Source organism: Myxine glutinosa, chromosome 10 (genome assembly GCF_964187855.1).
Source record: "Myxine glutinosa chromosome 10, kmMyxGlut1.1, whole genome shotgun sequence".
In the NCBI taxonomy this organism is placed as follows: domain Eukaryota; kingdom Metazoa; phylum Chordata; class Myxini; order Myxiniformes; family Myxinidae; genus Myxine; species Myxine glutinosa.
Genome location: NC_136270.1, coordinates 127,071,522 through 127,094,131, shown reverse-complemented (window position 1 = coordinate 127,094,131; position 22,610 = coordinate 127,071,522). Strand labels below are relative to the sequence as shown.

The 22,610-nt window shown below is 43.1% G+C and overlaps 1 protein-coding gene and 1 long non-coding RNA gene across 2 annotated transcripts in view; one reads left to right on the top strand and one right to left on the bottom strand.

Moving 5' to 3' along the window:
• Positions 1-3,473: 3,473 nt before the first annotated feature.
• The window catches only part of LOC137433677 (growth/differentiation factor 8-like), a 53,399-nt gene continuing 34,262 nt past the window's right edge, over positions 3,474-22,610 (bottom strand). Inside the window, exon 4 of the mRNA XM_078786094.1 lies at positions 3,474-3,705. Within this exon, the coding sequence (XP_078642220.1) occupies positions 3,669-3,705 (37 nt within the window). The 3' untranslated portion in view covers positions 3,474-3,668. The remainder of the gene's footprint in view (positions 3,706-22,610) is intronic.
• Positions 3,475-5,109, top strand: LOC144894092 (uncharacterized). The gene is made up of 2 exons (XR_013624813.1): positions 3,475-4,407; positions 4,474-5,109. It is a non-coding gene; the product is annotated as an uncharacterized LOC144894092 (long non-coding RNA).

Sequence of the window (22,610 nt, the reverse complement as noted above, 5' to 3'; positions counted from 1 at the left end):
ATTCCATGTACCGTGCATCGCCCTATGCCGTGTACCTTGCATCGCCCTATTCAGTACTGTGCATTGCCCTATTCAATATTCAGTGCATTGTCCTATTCCGTGTACCGTGCATCACTCTTTTCTGTTTAACATGCATTGCCCTATTCCGTGTACCGTGCATTGCCCTAGCCCGTGTGCTGTGCATTGCCCGATTCAGTATACCGTACTTTGCCCTATTCAGTACTGTGCATTGCCCTATTCAGTGCTGTGAATTGCCCTACTCAGTACTGTGCATTGCCCTATTCCGTGTGCTGTGCATTGCCCTATTCCGTGTGCTGTGCATTGCCCTATACCGTGTGCTGTTCATTGCCATATTCAGTACTGTGCATTGCCCTATTCAGTACTGTGCATTACCCTATTCAGTACTGTGAATTGCCCTATTCAGTACTGTGCATTGCCCTATTCCGTGTGCTGTGCATTGCCCTATTCAGTACTGTGAATTGCCCTATTCAGTACTGTGCATTACCCTATTCAGTACTGTGCATTGCCCTATTCAATATTCAGTGCATTGCCCTATTCCGTGTACCGTGCATCACCCTTTTATGTGTACCATACATTGCCCTATTCCATATTCCGTGCATCACCCTTTTATGTGGACCATACATTGCCCTATTCCATATTCCGTGCATCACCCTTTTATGTGTACCATACATTGCCCTATTCCATATTTCGTGCATCACCCTTTTATGTGTACCATACATTGCCCTATTCCATATTCCGTGCATCACCCTTTTATGTGCACCATACATTGCCCTATTCCATATTCCGTGCGTCACCCTTTTATGTGTACCATACATTGCCCTATTCTATATTCCGTGCATCACCCTTTTATGTGTACCATACATTGCCCTATTCCATATTCCGTGCATCACCCTTTTATGTGTACCATACATTGCCCTATTCCATATTCCATGCATCACCCTTTTATGTGTACCATACATTGCCCTATTCTATATTCCGTGCATCACCCTTTTATGTGTACCATACATTGCCCTATTCAATATTCCGTGCATCACCCTTTTATGTGTACCATACATTGCCCTATTCCATATTCCATGCGTCACCCTTTTATGTGTACCATACATTGCCCTATTCCATATTCCATGCATCACCCTTTTATGTGTACCATACATTGCCCAATTCCATATTCCGTGCTTCACCCTTTTATGTGTACCATACATTGCCCTATTCCATATTCCGTGCGTCACCCTTTTATGTGTACCATACATTGCCCTATTCCATATTCCGTGCATCACCCTTTTATGTGTACCATACATTGCCCTATTCCATATTCCGTGCATCACCCTTTTATGTGTACCATACATTGCCCTATTCAGTACTGTGCATTGCCCTATTCAATATTCAGTGCATTGTCCTATTCCGTGTACCGTGCATCACCCTTTTATGTGTACCATACATTGCCCTCTTCCATATTCCGTGCATCACCCTTTTATGTGTACCATACATTACCCTATTCAGTACTGTGCATTGCCCTATTCAATATTCAGTGCATTGTCCTATTCCGTGTACCGTGCATCACCCTTTTATGTGTACCATACATTACCCTATTCAGTACTGTGCATTGCCCTATTCAATATTCAGTGCATTGTCCTATTCCGTGTACCGTACATCACCCTTTTATGTGTACCATACATTGCCCTATTCCATATTCCGTGCATCACCCTTTTATGTGTACCATACATTGCCCTATTCACTATTCAGTACTGTGCATTGCCCTATTCAATATTCAGTGCATTGTCCTATTCCGTGTACCGTGCATCACCCTTTTATGTGTACCATACATTGCCCTATTCCATATTCCGTGCATCACCCTTTTATGTGTACCATACATTGCCCTATTCCATATTCCGTGCATCACCCTTTTATGTGTACCATACATTGCCCTATTCCATATTCCGTGCATCACCCTTTTATGTGTACCATACATTACCCTATTCAGTACTGTGCATTGCCCTATTCAATATTCAGTGCATTGTCCTATTCCGTGTACCGTGCATCACCCTTTTATGTGTCCCATACATTGCCCTATTCCATATTCCGTGCATCACCCTTTTATGTGTACCATACATTGCCCTATTCCATATTCCGTGCATCACTCTTTTATGTGTACCATACATTGCCCTATTCTATATTCCATGCATCACCCTTTTATGTGTACCATACATTGCCCTATTCCATATTCCATGCATCACCCTTTTATGTGTACCATACATTGCCCTCTTCCATATTCCGTGCATCACCCTTTTATGTGTACCATACATTGCCCTATTCCATATTCCGTGCATCACCCTTTTATGTGTACCATACATTGCCCTATTCCATATTCCGTGCATCACCCTTTTATGTGTACCATACATTGCCCTATTCTATATTCCGTGCATCACCCTTTTATGTGTACCATACATTGCCCTATTCCATATTCCGTGCATCACCCTTTTATGTGTACCATACATTGCCCTATTCCATATTCCATGCATCACCCTTTTATGTGTACCATACATTGCCCTATTCTATATTCCGTGCATCACCCTTTTATGTGTACCATACATTGCCCTATTCAATATTCCGTGCATCACCCTTTTATGTGTACCATACATTGCCCTATTCCATATTCCATGCGTCACCCTTTTATGTGTACCATACATTGCCCTATTCCATATTCCATGCATCACCCTTTTATGTGTACCATACATTGCCCAATTCCATATTCCGTGCATCACCCTTTTATGTGTACCATACATTGCCCTATTCCATATTCCGTGCGTCACCCTTTTATGTGTACCATACATTGCCCTATTCCATATTCCGTGCATCACCCTTTTATGTGTACCATACATTGCCCTATTCCATATTCCATGCATCACCCTTTTATGTGTACCATACATTGCCCAATTCCATATTCCGTGCATCACCCTTTTATGTGTACCATACATTGCCCTATTCCATATTCCGTGCATCACCCTTTTATGTGTACCATACATTGCCCTATTCCATATTCCGTGCGTCACCCTTTTATGTGTACCATACATTGCCCTATTCCATATTCCGTACATCACCCTTTTATGTGTACCATACATTGCCCTATTCCATAATCCGTGCATCACCCTTTTATGTGTACCATACATTGCCCTCTTCCATATTCCGTGCATCACCCTTTTATGTGTACCATACATTGCCCTCTTCCATATTCCGTGTATCACCCTATTCATCGCGCCATCGTGTGTACAAATGATAACAGCGATGACATACAAGTGTTTAACATTACTATTGAGCTGTCATTGTTCCATTGAGTGGATCTAATACGGAATGATGTACTTTTTATAAGCACCTCTGTTTGCTCTTGGTAATTTCTGTAAATATAAACATTATTTACCGTACAAAAGAACCATAGAAAGCACAAGTACGACTCGAGATAAAGTTTCTTGCATTGTGGTTGTTTATTGAAGAGTAATAATAAAAAATTTCAACCCCACAAGAACCACAACATAATAGTACATTCATTCAAACATGATTCATTCAAGGTTTAGAAGAATGAATAGTGAGTTGGGAATACAAAGATGATTTCTCAAGTTCCAGGAGGTTTGCATCCTTTGGAAAAAAAGCTTCCTTCAGTCCTCCAAGAAAGCACTTGCACAGCCATTGCCTCTATGACAGGTAAATGCAAAAAGTTAACTGCCTCTATCACAGGTAAATGCACAAAGTTAACTGCCTGTATCACAGGTAAATGCACAAAGTTAACTGCCTGTATCACAGGTAAATGCACAAAGTTAACTGCCTCGATCACAGGTAAATGCACGATGTTAACTGCCTGTATCACAGGTAAATGCACAAAGTTAACTGCCTCGATCACAGGTAAATGCACAAAGTTAACTGCCTCTATCACAGGTAAATGCACAAAGTTAACTGCCTCTATCACAGGTAAATGCACAAAGTTAACTGCCTCGATCACAGGTAAATGCACAAAGTTAACTGCCTGTATCACAGGTAAATGCACAAAGTTAACTGCCTCGATCACAGGTAAATGCACAAAGTTAACTGCCTGTATCACAGGTAAATGCACAAAGTTAACTGCCTGTATCACAGGTAAATGCACAAAGTTAACTGCCTCGATCACAGGTAAATGCACAAAGTTAACTGCCTGTATCACAGGTAAATGCACAAAGTTAACTGCCTCGATCACAGGTAAATGCACAAAGTTAACTGCCTCTATCACAGGTAAATGCACAAAGTTAACTGCCTGTATCACAGGTAAATGCACAAAGTTAACTGCCTCGATCACAGGTAAATGCACAAAGTTAACTGCCTGTATCACAGGTAAATGCACAAAGTTAACTGCCTCTATCACAGGTAAATGCACAAAGTTAACTGCCTGTATCACAGGTAAATGCACAAAGTTAACTGCCTCGATCACAGGTAAATGCACGATGTTAACTGCCTGTATCACAGGTAAATGCACAAAGTTAACTGCCTCGATCACAGGTAAATGCACAAAGTTAACTGCCTGTATCACAGGTAAATGCACAAAGTTAACTGCCTCGATCACAGGTAAATGCACAAAGTTAACTGCCTATATCACAGGTAAATGCACAAAGTTAACTGCCTCGATCACAGGTAAATGCACAAAGTTAACTGCCTGTATCACAGGTAAATGCACAAAGGCGAATCCATTCATTGTGCAAACAAGCAATTCACGTGACAAAGTATAGCACAATAAATGTTTGTTGTTTATCAAGTAAATATCACCATCCAGCATATAGGTAGTTAGTGCAGGTATATTTAACTCACCCCATATTGGAACATGTTGAGGGATTATTTTTACCCTGCGCCCATGAAGCGAAAATCAGGGTTAAGGCATTCGACTGCGTACGTGCATACATGTGGCGTACGTGTCTGCATTTTTAAAATTCATTTCCTCGGCAACCGTTGGTCCGATTGACACGAAATTTTACCATAGGAGCGCCTCCACCTGTATAATTTTTTTATTCATAATTATGACGCCATATTGGAAAAATATTGCACCTCTATATCTCCGAAACCGCTCCATGGAAATTTTTTTTAAACCTGGCTGATTGTAAAGAACTCCATATGGGGAATAGGTGTTGTTAATGATGACGTCATTGGTGCCGTAATAACGTATGACGTCATAATTCAACAGGGACAACGCTTAGTTGGATCAGTTTGAAATGTATTGAGCGTGATCTATGCAACAATCATATTAGAGATTATAAATTTATGATGTCATTGCTCACGTGGTCTGGAAGCCATATTGGATCAAAGAAAAGAAAACATTCAAAAACAGAAGAGTTGGCTCGCACCAAGTTGACTGCGCAGGGTAAATATTCTATGATGTATGTATGTGTATGTTTATTTAATGTATGTATGGGGTGAGCGAGTGAAAAAAAAAAATCTATCATACTAAAATAAGGCAAAAAATTGTCAAGCGCCTTTGGGCTTCTGGAAAAGCGCTATACAAAATAAATGAATTATTATTATTATTATTATTATTATTATATGTGTATGTATATGTCTGGTAATTATATAATCCAAAATGTCTAGGCCAATCTACACCAAATTTTACAAATGTGATCAGGATTCCCAGACTCTGGACATGGTCATGAAATAATTACCCCCCTAACGACCCCACTCTGGCAAGAATGGGGAGACGACTTGTGATGTTCTCCTGTACATGGAGAATCGTGCAACTGGTTTAACCATTGACTCTTGCCAGCAGGAGCGGGTATTGACACCTTTTTCACAAATGAAGGGATTGGTTGTTGCTATTACTAAAAGGAGACCTGCCTGTCCGTCCATCCGTCAAGTGAGGAAGAAGCAGGAGCTCAAGCTTTTATGTAGCGGCTCCTGCGTTTGTAGAATAACAAATATGGTGCTGTTGGAAAGCTGATACATAATAGATTTACTTGGAACAAAAATTTGTGTTCGTTTAATCATAGAGATGCTCGTTTTAAAAGCTTGTCTTCCCGAAGAATGGAAGAGTGGGAATGACAGCTTAAAGGGAGCGGGGCCAACGGAAACATTTATTATTCTATGGCAGCACAAACCCTTTGGAAGTACACAAAAGGAGCGCACAAAATTAAATATAGTAATATTTCTTGAAGCAATAGGAAAACATATAAAAGTACATGGAAGAACATAAACAACACAAACAATCACCACAACAGCAACAACAACTATGTGTTATAAAACATCCTTTTTTGTTTATTTAACTTCATTTTACTTCCTCATTGAGACTCAGAGATAGACACGCAATATGATGGTGAAGTGAAATATGCGGTCTCTTCATTAATTCCGTCAGCGAAGCAATCAGTCAGCACGGCAATGTTGACGGGTCGGCACGGCAATCTCCATGGGTCGGCATGGTAATGTTGATGGGTTTGCCCTTTAAATATCGATGGGTCAGCAAGGCAATGTTGATGGGTTTGCCCTTTAAATATCGATGGGTCGGCACGGCAATCTCCATGGGTCGGCATGGCAATGTCGATGGGTCGGCATGGCAATGTTCATGGGTTTGCCCTTTAAATATCGATGGGTCAGCAAGGCAAGGTTGATGGGTTTGCCCTTTAAATATCGATGGGTCGGCACGGCAATCTCCATGGGTCGGCATGGCAATGTCGATGGGTCGGCATGGCAATGTTCATGGGTTTGCCCTTTAAATATCGATGGGTCAGCAAGGCAAGGTTGATGGGTTTGCCCTTTAAATATCGATGGGTCGGCACGGCAATCTCCATGGGTCGGCATGGCAATGTCGATGGGTCGGCATGGCAATGTTCATGGGTTTGCCCTTTAAATATCGATGGGTCAGCAAGGCAAGGTTGATGGGTTTGCCCTTTAAATATCGATGGGTCAGCAAGGCAATGTTGATGGGTTTGCCCTTTAAATATCGATGGGTCGGCACGGCAATCTCCATGGGTCGGCATGGCAATGTCGATGGGTCGGCATGGCAATGTTGATGGGTTTGCCCTTTAAATATCGATGGGTCGGCACGGCAATCTCCATGGGTCGGCATGGCAATGTTGATGGGTTTGCCCTTTAAATATCGATGGGTCAGCAAGGCAATGTTGATGGGTTTGTCCTTTAAATATCGATGGGTCGGCACGGCAATCTCCATGGGTCGGCATGGCAATGTCGATGGGTCGGCATGGCAATGTTGATGGGTTTGCCCTTTAAATGTCGATGAGTCGGCGTGGCAATGTTGATGGGTCGGCATGGCAATGTTGATGGGTCGGCACGGCAATCTCCATGGGTCGGCATGGCAATGTCGATGGGTCGGCATGGCAATGTTGATGGGTCGGCACGGCAATCTCCATGGGTCGGCATGGCAATGTCGATGGGTCGGCATGGCAATGTTTATGGGTCGGCACGGCAATCTCCATGGATCGGCATGGCAATGTTGATGGGTCAGCAAGGCAATGTTGATGGGTTTGCCCTTTAAATATCGATGGGTTGGCACGGCAATCTCGATGGGTCGGCATGGCAAGGTTGATGGGTTTGCCCTTTAAATATCGATGGGTCGGCACGGCAATCTCCATGGGTCGGCATGGCAATGTTGATGGGTTTTCCCTTTAAATGTCGATGGGTCGGCATGGCAATGTTGATGGGTCGGCACGGCAATCTCCATGGGTCGGCATGGAATGTTGATGGGTCGGCATGGCAACGGTGATGGGTCGGCACGGCAATCTCTATGGATCGGCATGGCAATGTCGATGGGTCGGCATGGCAATGTTGATGGGTCGGCACGGCTATCTCCATGGGTCGGCATGGCAATGTTGATGGGTTTGCCCTTCAAATATCGATGGGTCGGCACGGCAATGTCGATGGGTCGGCATGGCAATGTTGATGGGTTTGCCCTTTAAATATCGATGGGTCGGCACGGCAATCTCCATGGGTCGGCATGGCAATGTTTATGGGTTTGCCCTTTAAATATCGATGGGTCGGCACGGCAATGTCGATGGGTTTGCCCTTCAAATATCGATGGGTCGGCACGGCAATGTCGATGGGTTTGCCCTTCAAATATCGATGGGTCAACACGGCAATGTCGATGGGTCGGCATGGCAATGTTGATGGGTTTGCCCTTTAAATGTCGATGGGTCGGCATGGCAATGTTGATGGGTTTGCCCTTTAAATGTCGATGGGTCGGCACGGCAATGTCGATGGGTCGGCATGGCAATGTTGATGGGTCGGCATGGCAATGTTGATGGGTTTGCCCTTTAAATGTCGATGGGTCAGCATGGCAATGTTGATGGGTCAACATGGCAATGTTGATGGGTTTGCCCTTTAAATGTCGATGGGTCAGCATGGCAATGTTGATGGGTTTGCCCTTTAAATGTCGATGGGTCAGCATGGCAATGTTGATGGGTTTGCCCTTTAAATGTCGATGGGTCAGCATGGCAATGTTGATGGGTTTGCCCTTTAAATGTCGATGGGTCGGCATGGCATTGTTGATGGGTTTGCCCTTTAAATGTCGATGGGTCGGCATGGCAATGCCAATCGTTCGGCATGGCAATGCCCATGGGTCGGAATGGCAATACCGTCTATAAATAAATCCTCACTTAAAATGGGATGTTCATTTTTTTTTCTTCATTAAAGCATTCCCAAATCTCACAAAAATTACTTTTTTCACCGCTCAGCTTCTTTCTTTGCCGAGTAACATTCCCAGTGGGAATGGCGATTTACTGGTGTTCATAAAAGGAAGAGGGGTAAATGAGAAGGAGGATAGGGAAGTGTGGGGGGATTATGGGGAGAAGATTGGTTGGAAGTGGGAGGAAGGGGAGGAGTATGTAAGGAGCCTATGTGTAGGAGGAAGGGGCCCCAAATTCCGCCACATTAGCGTACGTAATAAATAGACGACTCCTAATCATTTCACATCGCTCTATCTTGTCATAAAAAATGCAGTTATAAATTACGTCCAAAGGTTCGATCTTTAATAGCATGTCTGACATCACGTTCTGCATGCATGAAGGAGAATAAATGCATGGAATGATATCAGTGAATTATAGGCCACAGGCATAGGGCAGGTGGACGCTTATACTTACTTGAGGTCTGCGGTATTATTTTTATTTGTAGCCATAAGAGTATAAAGTCTGCATTGTAATAGAACACCTGCACTGAAGTTGTACACCTCATATTTGATTTGTGTTGAACTTCTTTTTTGGGATTGTGACGTAATGACAAAAAAACACCTTTTTGATCATAACTTGAGTAATTCTCCTCCAATTTTATGATCCACCATCCTCCAGGTCTTAAAGACACCTGTTGAACACCATCTCAGATCATCCCATGATTTTCTCTAACCCCAGTAATCCTGTAAGTAATCCCCAGTAATCCCCAATCCACCTGTAAGTGCCATTGGTATAATTTTCTGTAATTCACGTGTATGGTAAAGACAGTGCGCTCTTTTGGACCTGAAGACATGAACTACACAGATGATAAGTTGTCTTGCAAAGCAAAACAACTGACTGTGTGTAACTAACATGAGTAATCAGGTACTTGACGACTTCAAAGATGGCTGAAGGTCCCTCCCACGGAAAGGGTATTGTTTGGTTTGGGAATCAAGGAATTCCCATGGCATTGCCCACCACAGAACATTTCTCCTGGAAAGGGCAGGATATGTCGTATGCGATTTGAATAAGACATTACAATTTCCTCTGAAGGAACAACGACACACGAACAGTGCGTGCATCCATGGACAATGATAAGTGCAAGTCATTGAAACGAGAAGCCCTGAAATGAAGCTCCACACAAGCTTTTTTGTACAACGAATAAAAGTGTTTGATTATTTTGTTAAAACTGCAAAGCGCTGTCAGCGTGAGCAATTGGTAAAGCCAGAAAGTGCGCATTCCTACTCTCGTTATCTTAGTGTATCGAAGATGTGGACAATGTTGAGCAATTAGGCAAAACCTATAAACTGAAAAGGAAATCTAGGCAGTGGCCGAGTGGTGCTGCAAGTTCACCACCACCATTATAATTACATTGCGTCTTTATCCTGAACTGTGTGTGCAGTTCTTTCACCTTATCAAATGTGGATATCAAACATATTTCGGTGGAAGTAATATCACTTTAGCTTGAGGATTTATGTTTTATCAGGTGACAATCTTGCTGGGAGTGCAGCACCACTTGCCAATGCAATTTTTAGCAACAGCTGCAGGGCAAACCAACCGCGTTGGCATGAACCGCAAATTCCTGGGTTTTGGAAATGAACCAGATAACCCTACCCATCAACCTAACAGCTAATCCTACCCCTCAACCTAACAGCTAACCCTACCCATCAACCTAACAGCTAATCCTACCCCTCAACCTAACAGCTAACCCTACCCCTCACCCTAACAGCTAACCCTACCCATCAACCTAACAGCTAACCCTACCCCTCAACCTAACAGCTAACCCTACCCCTCACCCTAACAGCTAACCCTACCCATCAACCTAACAGCTAACCCTACCCCTCAACCTAACAGCTAACCCTACCCCTCAACCTAACAGCTAACCCTACCCATCAACCTAACAGCTAACCCTACCCCTCAACCTAACAGCTAACCCTACCCCTCAACCTAACAGCTAACCCTACCCCTCAACCTAACAGCTAACCCTACCCATCAACCTAACAGCTAACCCTACCCCTCAACCTAACAGCTAACCCTACCCCTCAACCTAACAGCTAACCCTACCCCTCACCCTAACAGCTAACCCTACCCATCAACCTAACAGCTAATCCTACCCATCAACCTAACAGCTAATCCTACCCCTCAACCTAACAGCTAACCCTACCCATCAACCTAACAGCTAATCCTACCCCTCAACCTAACAGCTAACCCTACCCCTCACCCTAACAGCTAACCCTACCCATCAACCTAACAGCTAACCCTACCCCTCAACCTAACAGCTAATCCTACCCCTCAACCTAACAGCTAATCCTACCCCTCAACCTAACAGCTAACCCTACCCATCAACCTAACAGCTAACCCTACCCCTCAACCTAACAGCTAATCCTACCCCTCAACCTAACAGCTAACCCTACCCATCAACCTAACAGCTAACCCTACCCCTCAACCTAACAGCTAATCCTACCCCTCAACCTAACAGCTAATCCTACCCCTCAACCTAACAGCTAACCCTACCCCTCAACCTAACAGCTAATCCTACCCCTCACCCTAACAGCTAACCCTACCCCTCAACCTAACAGCTAATCCTACCCCTCAACCTAACAGCTAATCCTACCCCTCAACCTAACAGCTAATCCTACCCCTCAACCTAACAGCTAACCCTACCCCTCAACCTAACAGCTAATCCTACCCCTCACCCTAACAGCTAACCCTACCCCTCAACCTAACAGCTAACCCTACCCATCAACCTAACAGCTAACCCTACCCCTCAACCTAACAGCTAATCCTACCCCTCAACCTAACAGCTAATCCTACCCCTCAACCTAACAGCTAATCCTACCCATCAACCTAACAGCTAACCCTACCCATCAACCTAACAGCTAATCCTACCCCTCAACCTAACAGCTAACCCTACCCCTCAACCTAACAGCTAATCCTACCCATCAACCTAACAGCTAATCCTACCCCTCAACCTAACAGCTAACCCTACCCATCAACCTAACAGCTAATCCTACCCCTCAACCTAACAGCTAACCCTACCCCTCAACCTAACAGCTAACCCTACCCCTCAACCTAACAGCTAACCCTACCCCTCACCCTAACAGCTAACCCTACCCATCAACCTAACAGCTAACCCTACCCATCAACCTAACAGCTAACCCTACCCCTCAACCTAACAGCTAACCCTACCCCTCACCCTAACAGCTAACCCTACCCCTCAACCTAACAGCTAACCCTACCCCTCAACCTAACAGCTAACCCTACCCATCAACCTAACAGCTAACCCTACCCCTCAACCTAACAGCTAACCCTACCCCTCACCCTAACAGCTAACCCTACCCCTCAACCTAACAGCTAACCCTACCCATCAACCTAACAGCTAACCCTACCCCTCAACCTAACAGCTAATCCTACCCCTCAACCTAACAGCTAATCCTACCCCTCAACCTAACAGCTAATCCTACCCATCAACCTAACAGCTAACCCTACCCATCAACCTAACAGCTAATCCTACCCCTCAACCTAACAGCTAACCCTACCCCTCAACCTAACAGCTAATCCTACCCATCAACCTAACAGCTAATCCTACCCCTCAACCTAACAGCTAACCCTACCCCTCAACCTAACAGCTAATCCTACCCATCAACCTAACAGCTAATCCTACCCCTCAACCTAACAGCTAACCCTACCCATCAACCTAACAGCTAATCCTACCCCTCAACCTAACAGCTAACCCTACCCATCAACCTAACAGCTAATCCTACCCCTCAACCTAACAGCTAACCCTACCCCTCAACCTAACAGCTAATCCTACCCCTCAACCTAACAGCTAACCCTACCCCTCACCCTAACAGCTAACCCTACCCCTCAACCTAACAGCTAATCCTACCCCTCAACCTAACAGCTAACCCTACCCCTCAACCTAACAGCTAACCCTACCCCTCAACCTAACAGCTAACCCTACCCCTCAACCTAACAGCTAACCCTACCCCTCACCCTAACAGCTAACCCTACCCATCAACCTAACAGCTAACCCTACCCATCAACCTAACAGCTAACCCTACCCCTCAACCTAACAGCTAACCCTACCCCTCACCCTAACAGCTAACCCTACCCCTCAACCTAACAGCTAACCCTACCCCTCAACCTAACAGCTAACCCTACCCATCAACCTAACAGCTAACCCTACCCCTCAACCTAACAGCTAACCCTACCCCTCACCCTAACAGCTAACCCTACCCCTCAACCTAACAGCTAACCCTACCCATCAACCTAACAGCTAACCCTACCCCTCAACCTAACAGCTAATCCTACCCCTCAACCTAACAGCTAATCCTACCCCTCAACCTAACAGCTAATCCTACCCATCAACCTAACAGCTAACCCTACCCATCAACCTAACAGCTAATCCTACCCCTCAACCTAACAGCTAACCCTACCCCTCAACCTAACAGCTAATCCTACCCATCAACCTAACAGCTAATCCTACCCCTCAACCTAACAGCTAACCCTACCCCTCAACCTAACAGCTAATCCTACCCATCAACCTAACAGCTAATCCTACCCCTCAACCTAACAGCTAACCCTACCCATCAACCTAACAGCTAATCCTACCCCTCAACCTAACAGCTAACCCTACCCATCAACCTAACAGCTAATCCTACCCCTCAACCTAACAGCTAACCCTACCCCTCAACCTAACAGCTAATCCTACCCCTCAACCTAACAGCTAACCCTACCCCTCACCCTAACAGCTAACCCTACCCCTCAACCTAACAGCTAATCCTACCCCTCAACCTAACAGCTAACCCTACCCCTCAACCTAACAGCTAACCCTACCCCTCAACCTAACAGCTAACCCTACCCCTCAACCTAACAGCTAACCCTACCCCTCAACCTAACAGCTAACCCTACCCCTCAACCTAACAGCTAATCCTACCCATCAACCTAACAGCTAATCCTACCCCTCAACCTAACAGCTAACCCTACCCCTCAACCTAACACCTAACCCTACCCCTCAACCTAACAGCTAATCCTACCCCTCAACCTAACAGCTAACCCTACCCCTCAACCTAACAGCTAACCCTACCCCTCAACCTAACAGCTAACCCTACCCCTCAACCTAACAGCTAACCCTACCCCTCAACCTAACAGCTAATCCTACCCATCAACCTAACAGCTAATCCTACCCCTCAACCTAACAGCTAACCCTACCCATCAACCTAACAGCTAATCCTACCCCTCAACCTAACAGCTAACCCTACCCATCAACCTAACAGCTAATCCTACCCCTCAACCTAACAGCTAACCCTACCCCTCAACCTAACAGCTAATCCTACCCATCAACCTAACAGCTAACCCTACCCCTCAACCTAACAGCTAACCCTACCCATCAACCTAACAGCTAACCCTACACCTCAACCTAACCATAACTGCTAACCCTCATCCTCATCATAACTGCTAACCCTCATCCTCAACCTCACCATAACTGCTAACCCTCAACCTCACCACAACTGCTAACCCTCTCCCTCACCGTAACAGCTAAACCGACTCCTCACCCTAACAGCTGCTAACCCGTAACAGCTAACCCTACCCCTCACGCTAAGAGCTAAACCGAGTTTATTTAGGTTTATCATTAAACTGAGGAAGATCCTTTCAATTTGATGATGGCCACAATTCAAGACCAAGTACACCGATCATATTGGTGATGTGTGTGCCCATTTGTGGGGAATCAAACTCTTACAATGTGTTGCACTGAATTTGGGATCCAATGAACAAATGTTTACATTATAAACAAACTTATTTGAAGATATATGAGGGTGGTTCAAGTTTGACTTGGACTTTTTTTTTTTTTTTGATATACAAGATCGAGGCTCGTGTAAGAGCTAATATTGATGACAAAAAAAAAAAACGGACACATCTTACTATAATTCACCAAATGTCCGTCCGTCCGTCCGTTCGAAGGTACCGCAAAAATGGCTCAACCGATCGCAACGATATTTTGGGTGGGTATTCCTGGGACCCCTGGGAGTAAAATAGGCTATATTGTTTTTCCAATTTTTCCAAACACGATGGAATAATATTTATCGATATGAACAGTGGTGTGGCTTTTGTTGAAATTCTACATACCAGGAGAGAATAGATCGACTCCTGACGAACTCTTCCTATAGAAACGTGCGGCTACGAAGTAACAGGGCAGCGTGTGTAAAGCGACTGAGAAACAGGTGTAGCGGCCGCTTCCGTTTTGCAGAATTCGATCTTTTTTCAAAATGGGCGCCTTGTACTGTTTAGATTTTGATGATTTGCGTGTGATATGATTCAATGGATGTTTATATGAATCGTTTAAAATTAAAAAAAGCCTTCTGATATTTTGCCTTTTCATTTGGGCCTCCCGATTGAAGCCCCACCCGTAGGGTGGGTACCGTTGCTAGTAAGACATAGTAAAGGGAGCGGGAGACAAGATGGGGAGAGAGGAGGAAGCACACAAGTACAACATTTAAGAGCAGGGACATCGGGAGATCTGAGGGAGGGAGGGGGCTTGGGGATAGGAGGCGTGGGAAGGGGGTGGGGGTGGGAGAGGTAAAAACCACATGGACACAGCTAGGACTTCCAGGAAAGAAGTCGGTATTTCAGAAAAGTGGATCTGGGATGAATTAACTGGGGTAGAAAATATCAAGATTTTGGATGGGGGAAGATAAGAAATTGAAACATGGCTCATTGTCAAGTACTCCCCATGGGGAATAAGATATGTTGATGATGATGTCATCGATGCCTTAATTATGACGTCATAATTCGACAAGTACAACACTTATCCGATCATTATGAATTATTTTTCTCAGCAACTGTTCGTCTGATGGAGATGAAATTTTCACCAAACAAGCGCCTCCTGCAGAATATTTGAATGATAATCATGACGTCATAGGTCATGTGGTACAGGCACTATCTTGGAAAACCCAAAAAACGTTGCACCTCTTTATCTCCAAAACCGCTCCATGGTAAAAATTGAAATGTGGCTCATTGTAAAGAACCCCATATGGGGAATACTTGTTGTTAACGATGACGTCATTGCTGCCGTAATTATGACGTCATAATTCGACAGGGACAACGCTTGGTCTGATCAGTTTGAAATTGATTGAGCGTGATCTATGCAATAATTATATTAGAGAATATAAATTTATGATGTAATTGCTCACGTGGTCTGGCAGCCATATTGGATCAAAGTAAAAAAGACCGTTCAAAAACAGAAGAGTGGGTTCGCACCAAGTTGACTGTGCATGGTTAAGTATTCTATGAATACCATCGAGTTTATCAAAGCGTCTGGTGTTGCAGTATGAGGTTCATTCTGTGTACTTTAATGTCCGTCTTGATGATTCACACCAATCAAACCTCATGTCCCGGACAGACAATCACCGCCATGCAGTGCAGCTGATCGTCTGTCATTTTCAACAGCTTTGATGATTTCATCGACAAATAATTTAATTATTCATGTTCCATCTCATGCATATCCTACTTGCCGCTATCTTGATTGTTCAGCACATGCATTAAAGAATGGCAATCATGTGATTTTGGATATTTATTACCATGAGCAATGCAAACAAATTTACTGAAATTATTTATATACATACTCTAGAGCGGGGCTTGGCTTCGAGCTTTGAACAGTGGGGAAACTTTGAACGTTTTCCAGAAAATGTTACTGTTCATTATTTTTTCAATTAATGTCTTTGAAAATGATAATTATGATATTTTGTAGGTTTTAATGCTTATTTTTTACTATTTTTTTCATGTATTTTTGTAATAGTTTTGCAGTGAATTTCAAAATTGCAGCCTGAAATTGGCAGAAATTTTTGTTTTGTTCAAACTTCTACTTGCTCAGACGTATGTGTGTTGACCGAAGATCCTTTAGTGTAAACACACCTTACATTAATTGGTTGTGAAGGTCTGTATAACCACACCTTCCATTAAACACCTTTCATTATGAAGATCATACATTAAACACTTACCCTGTAGTTTATACTTTTGTGACAGCATAAGTTCGAATATTTTGTTTGACATTGGACACATTTTGGGGTAACTTTGAACAGTGTTCACTATTACACTATGATACATTTTATGTTGCGTGTATATAAATAGATGATTTGAAACTTGTTTTAAAGTATGCTCAAAGACCACACAATCAAACAATAAACTGAACTAGAACTGCCACTTTATAACTGCTGGCAGTGATGACCGGGTACATCCGCCTTCCCATTTTGATACAACCCCACCTTGATACAACCCCACTTTGATACAACCCCACTTTGATACAACCCCACTTTGATACAACCCCACTTTGATACAACCCCACTTTCATCGGGCATGCGTGACACATGACGTCCTCTTTATAACACTGAATTCAGTATTTTATTTTAATTTTTTTTTTTAATGAGGGGCCCTCAGGGTCCTCTGGCTCTTTTGGGTTATTGGGGCATTTTGGGTTCTCGGGGTCTTTTGTGCCATTGGAGTGTTTTCAGTCTTTTGAGTCCTCAGGGTCTTTTTGGGTCCTCAGGGTCTTTCTGGGTCCTCTGGGTTTTTTGGGTCGTCGGGATCCTCTGGTTCTTTGTGGTATTTGAGGGGCTTCAGGGTATTTTGGGGGCATTGGGGGTCTTAAAGGTTCTTCAAAGGTCTAATGGGTCTTAGCAGTCCAAAGTGTTGAAAGGTACATTCCTTTAGTACATAATTAATAGACGTGCGTAATTAATAGAGAGGATATCACTGACTTCAAACAGCACATAATTAATAGATACACTGAAAATTCAAATGGCTGGAGAAGATAACATTGTGGAGTTTCTTCTTCAAACAATAACATCTTCTGGCTGCCAAACCGTACGACCAGTCATGATGAAATTTTAAACACCTATTCCGCTTGATGACTACTACATTACTTTGAAGTTTCACATCGATCAATAAAGCCATTCAAGAGCTAGAATTTTCTGAAGATTCTCGTTCAATCCAACATGGCTACCAAACCATGGGACCTAGGAATTATTCAAGAATACCATGGTATCCGCAAGACATGGGGAACATATGAGTGAAGTTTCCACTTGATCTGTTCAGCCGTTCTGGAAGAGTGTCTTTTTAAAGGTTTATTCTTCAAAAAATCATAGCTCCCAAACCATATGACCTATGACATCATGGTCACGGAACTTTTTGTTTGTCATGGGTATGCGGTCATGCCTGTAAAGTTTTGCCTTGATCTGTTTAGCCGTTTCGGAGAAAAAGGGTTATTAGTGGTTTTAAAGGCTTTTCTGATAAAACATGTGGTGGCCAAACCACGTGACTGATGACTTCATCATTATTATTTTTTCTCCATCAATTTATCCGAAGATGACGCTCAAGAAATTTCATCCTGATTTGATGAAGTTTTGTGCTTGTCGAATTTTGACGTAATAATGGAGGCCCCTATGACATCATCATTGACATATGTTGTTCCCCATATGGAGTTCTTTACAATGAGCCATGTCTCATTTTTACCTTCGCAAAAGCGGAAGGTTATGTTTTGATCGCTGTGTATTTATTTGTATGTCTGTGTGTGTGTGTGTGTGTATGTTATTCGCATAACTCAAAAAGTATTCAACCGAATTGTATGAAATTTGGTGGGATGATTGGTTATTATACGGGACACATTTGATTAGATTTTGGGAGCAATCGGGTCAAAGGTCAAGGTCAAGGTCACGAAAAGGTCAAAATCGTATTTTTGTTGTTCTGTTCCCTACACTCCCATGCCAAGTACAGAACAGTAGCTGCGGCGAAGGTATGCGCTCTACCGAGTGCCCGTTCTAGTTTTTCAATGCAGTGCTTTTGGAGATATAGAGGTGCAAACTTTTTTTGGTTTTCCAAGATGGCGCCAGTACCACGTGATCTATTACGTCATAATTATCATTTTAAAATTCTACAGGAGTAGGGAGGGGCTCCTATGGTGAAAATTTCCTGTCAATCGGACCAATGGTTGGAGTGAAAATGATTTTTTAAGGGAAGAAACCCGAAAAATTGCAGTGGAAGAATCAGTCACATGGCCTGAGAAGATGAAATGTCCAGTTTCTTCTTCAAACAATAACAACTTCTGGGTGCCAGACTGTACAACCAATCATGTTGAAATTTGAAAAATTGATTCCCCTTGACGACTGCTACATTACTTTAAAGTTTCACTTCGATCAATGAAGCGGTTCAATAGATATGTTTTTAAGATTTTCGTTCAATTATGCATGGCTGCCAAACCATGTGATCTATTGCTTATTCCAGGACACCCTGGTATCCTCAAGACATGGGGAACATATTTGTGAAGCTTCCACTCGATCTGTTCAGCCCTCTCTCGAGAAAATCATGGCTCCCAAACCATGTGACCTACGACATCACGGCCAAGGGTTTATTTGTTCGTCATGGGTATGTGATCATACCCTATGAAATCATTAATATATGTTGGTCCCAATGGAGAGTTCTTTACAATGAGCTATGACTCAATTTTTTGTATTGAGCTGTTTCGGAGATATAGAGGGGAAAACTTTTGCGATTTTTTTTCCAAGATGGCACCCATACCACGTGACCTATGATGTCATAATTAGCATTAAAAAAAATTTGGAGCCGTTCCTTTGAAAATTTCACCCATGCCAAATAAATAAATAATAACATCCTCCAGCGAGCGACATTGCCAGGCCACCTCCGGCGCCCAACGATGCCTCAGTGCAGCACATGTAGACGGAATTGGGAGGGAGTGCTATACAATAATTGATTCATAAATTTAATAATTGCGTAATTAAAATAAATAAGTAATAATCGTAAATAATTAACTCAATTTTCTTGATCAATTGGCTAATAACATACCTAAACCCACCACTGTTTCATCCGAATCTGTAACTTTTTGAAAATTTATTAAGTAGTTCATCGAAAAATTAAATCATGAATTGATTAATCAATAAATCAAAAACAACATTTACAGCCAAATCACTTGGTCATTGTCATATCCAAATATCAGCTTCCTATCTCAAAAGGTGAAATGTTGAGTTGGATCTTGGAGACGGCGTGAAGCTGGAAGGTGTGAAAACATTTTGCTACCTCGGAGACATGCTGAATGGAGAAGGTGGATCAGACTCGGCAACGGTTGCTCGAGTGAGATGTGCATGGAAGAAGTTTCGGGAACTGAGTGGCGTGCTGATGAGGAGGAGAGTGTCGCTGAAGCTGAAGGGAAAGGTGTATGCTGCATGTGTGAGAAGTGTTATGATTTATGGGAGCGAGACATGGGTAATGAACGTAGAGCAGCAACGAAGGCTGGAAAGGGTGGAAATGCGAATGGTTCGATGGATGTACGGAGTATCGTTGAGAGAGAGGAAGACAAATGATGAATTGCGAAAGATGATGGGAATATTGCCTGTGATTGATGCTGTGAAGAGGAACAGGTTGAGATGGTTTGGTCATGTATTGAGGAAGGATGAAAGTGACTGGTTGAGAAGAGTGATGGAAGTTAATATAGAAGGAAGTAGAGGACGGGGAAGACCGAGAAAGACTTGGCTAAAGATGGTGGAAGAAGAAATGCGGGCAAGGGGGTTAACAAGGAGAGATGCAGAAAATAGGGCAAAATGGAGAAGATTGTCATGGGGACCGCAAGGCTAACCCCCGCTCTAGCAGGGAACATGGCCTTAAAATGCATGTTGTTGTTGTTGTTGTATCTCAAAAGGTGCCTGAGATATTGCCCAGATGAGAAAGAAAAGAATAAGTAATTTATACATCGATAATAATTAAGTAATTAATCAATTAATTGATTGCACAATTGATAACTGATACATTTTTATGTCCAAAGCAACCCCAATTATGAGGCAACTTAGAAAGCTACAGGATTTGTATACTGTTCAAAGTAACCCCAACCACATGGTAATTTTGAACGCAAATAAAAAACAAGAAAGAGCAATCAGAGATTGCAAACCCTCACCAGGATGTATTTTCAGTGTTTTTTGAAGGCTATTGTGTTAAAACAAATATGGCGGCTGAACCACGTGACTGATGACGTCATCTATTATTTTCCTAAACTAATTTATTCCGAGATTATCCTCAAGAAATATCATCTTGATTGGATGAAGTTTTGTACTTGTCGAATTATGACGTCATAATGGAGGCACCTATGACATCATCATTAACATATTTTATTCCCCATGGAGAGTTCTTTACAATGAGCCATTGTCTCAATTTTTTCTATTCAGTGCTTTCCAAGATATGGAGGTGCAAAGATTTTCGATTTTTCCAATATGGCGGCCAACCCACGTGACCTATGACGTCATAATTATCATAAAAAAATATACAGGTGGAGTTGCACCTATAGTGAAATTTTCCTGTCAATCGGACCGACGATTGCAGAGAAAATCACATTTATTCTGTGCGGACAAACAAACAGACAAACAAATGAAAAATCGGTCAGAGACCGAGGACTTGCCGGAATGTACTTTTTTTTTTTTGATTTGCCAACCACTCACCGCCATCACGGTCGTCTCTCCAATGCACAATCCCATGAGATATGCGGAAAGGACGACCCAAAACCAATTAGCTTCTTTTTGATTCATATATAAACATCATTAAAAGTAAATAATGACCTATGCCAAAGTTCAAACGACGTGGGTTTAATCCCTACATGACAGAATTCCACATAGCTATTTGGGCGGTGTATGAGCGAACAGATCGCTGTCTCCATCGATCTTGCCAAGGCAGTAACACCTATCAGCTCAAAATCCTTTTAACTATTGACTTGGTAGTTTTTACAATGAAGGAAACACATATCGGGAGTACATACGACATACGATTGTGAATGTGACAACTCTGAGGTGTCTTTCGCTTCGCATCGCAGTGACGGCGAGCACCAATATGGCGGCTGTTAGATTAAAATCTGGCTTCAAGCCCCCTCACCACCCAAAATCTATTCCGGCAAGTAACAAACCAACCAACCAACATATTGCCGGAATCTATTCTGGCAAGTAACAAACGGACAAACAGACAGGGGTGAAAACATAACCTCCATCCACCTTTGGTGGCGGAGGTAACAAAATCAGGATGAAGGTCCCAATGAAAATCCGCCTCATTGCGGCTTCATTTAAACCGTTGAATCCTTCCGCTGTATCACTCCGCCTCGCCCCGGCTTTACGCTGTGGTCACGATTTTCACGTTTTGGGTGACCTTGAACTCGACCTTGGGCCAAGAGAGTTAAAAATTGGACACAGTCTATTCCAGGGCAAGGCAAATATGTATGTAAAGTATGGCGATGCTATGTGCAACGATGTAGACGTAGTACTGCGCACAAACAGACAGACAGACAAACCAACCAACCAACATACTTGCCGGAATCTATTCTATTCTATGCGTCATGTCTTGCCGGAATATATTCCGGCAAGTAACAAACAGACAAACGGACTCGAATGCAATACCCTCTCCTCTGGCGAGGGTAACAAGCATATATGTACAGTGCATTCAGAAAGTATTCAGACCCCTTCACTTTTTTCACATTTTGTTATGTTGCAGCCTTATGCTGAAATCGTTTAAATTCATTTTTTCCCTCATCAATCTACACTCAATACCCCATAATGACAAAGAGAAAACAAGTTTTAGAAAGATTTGCAAATTTATTAAAAAGAAAAAACTGAATTATCACATTGACATAAGTATTCAGACCCTTAACTCAGTACTTGGTTGAAGCATCTTTGGCAGAAATTACAGCCTCGAGTCTTCTTGGGTATGACGCGACAAGCTTTGCACACCTGGATTTGGGGATTTTCTGCCATTCTTCTCTGCAGATCCTCTCAAGCTCTGTCAGGTTGGATGGGGACCGTCGGTGGACAGCCATTTTCAGGTCTCTCCAGAGATGTTCGATTGGGTTCAAGTCAGGGCTATGGCTGGGCCACTCAAGGACCTTCACAGAGTTGT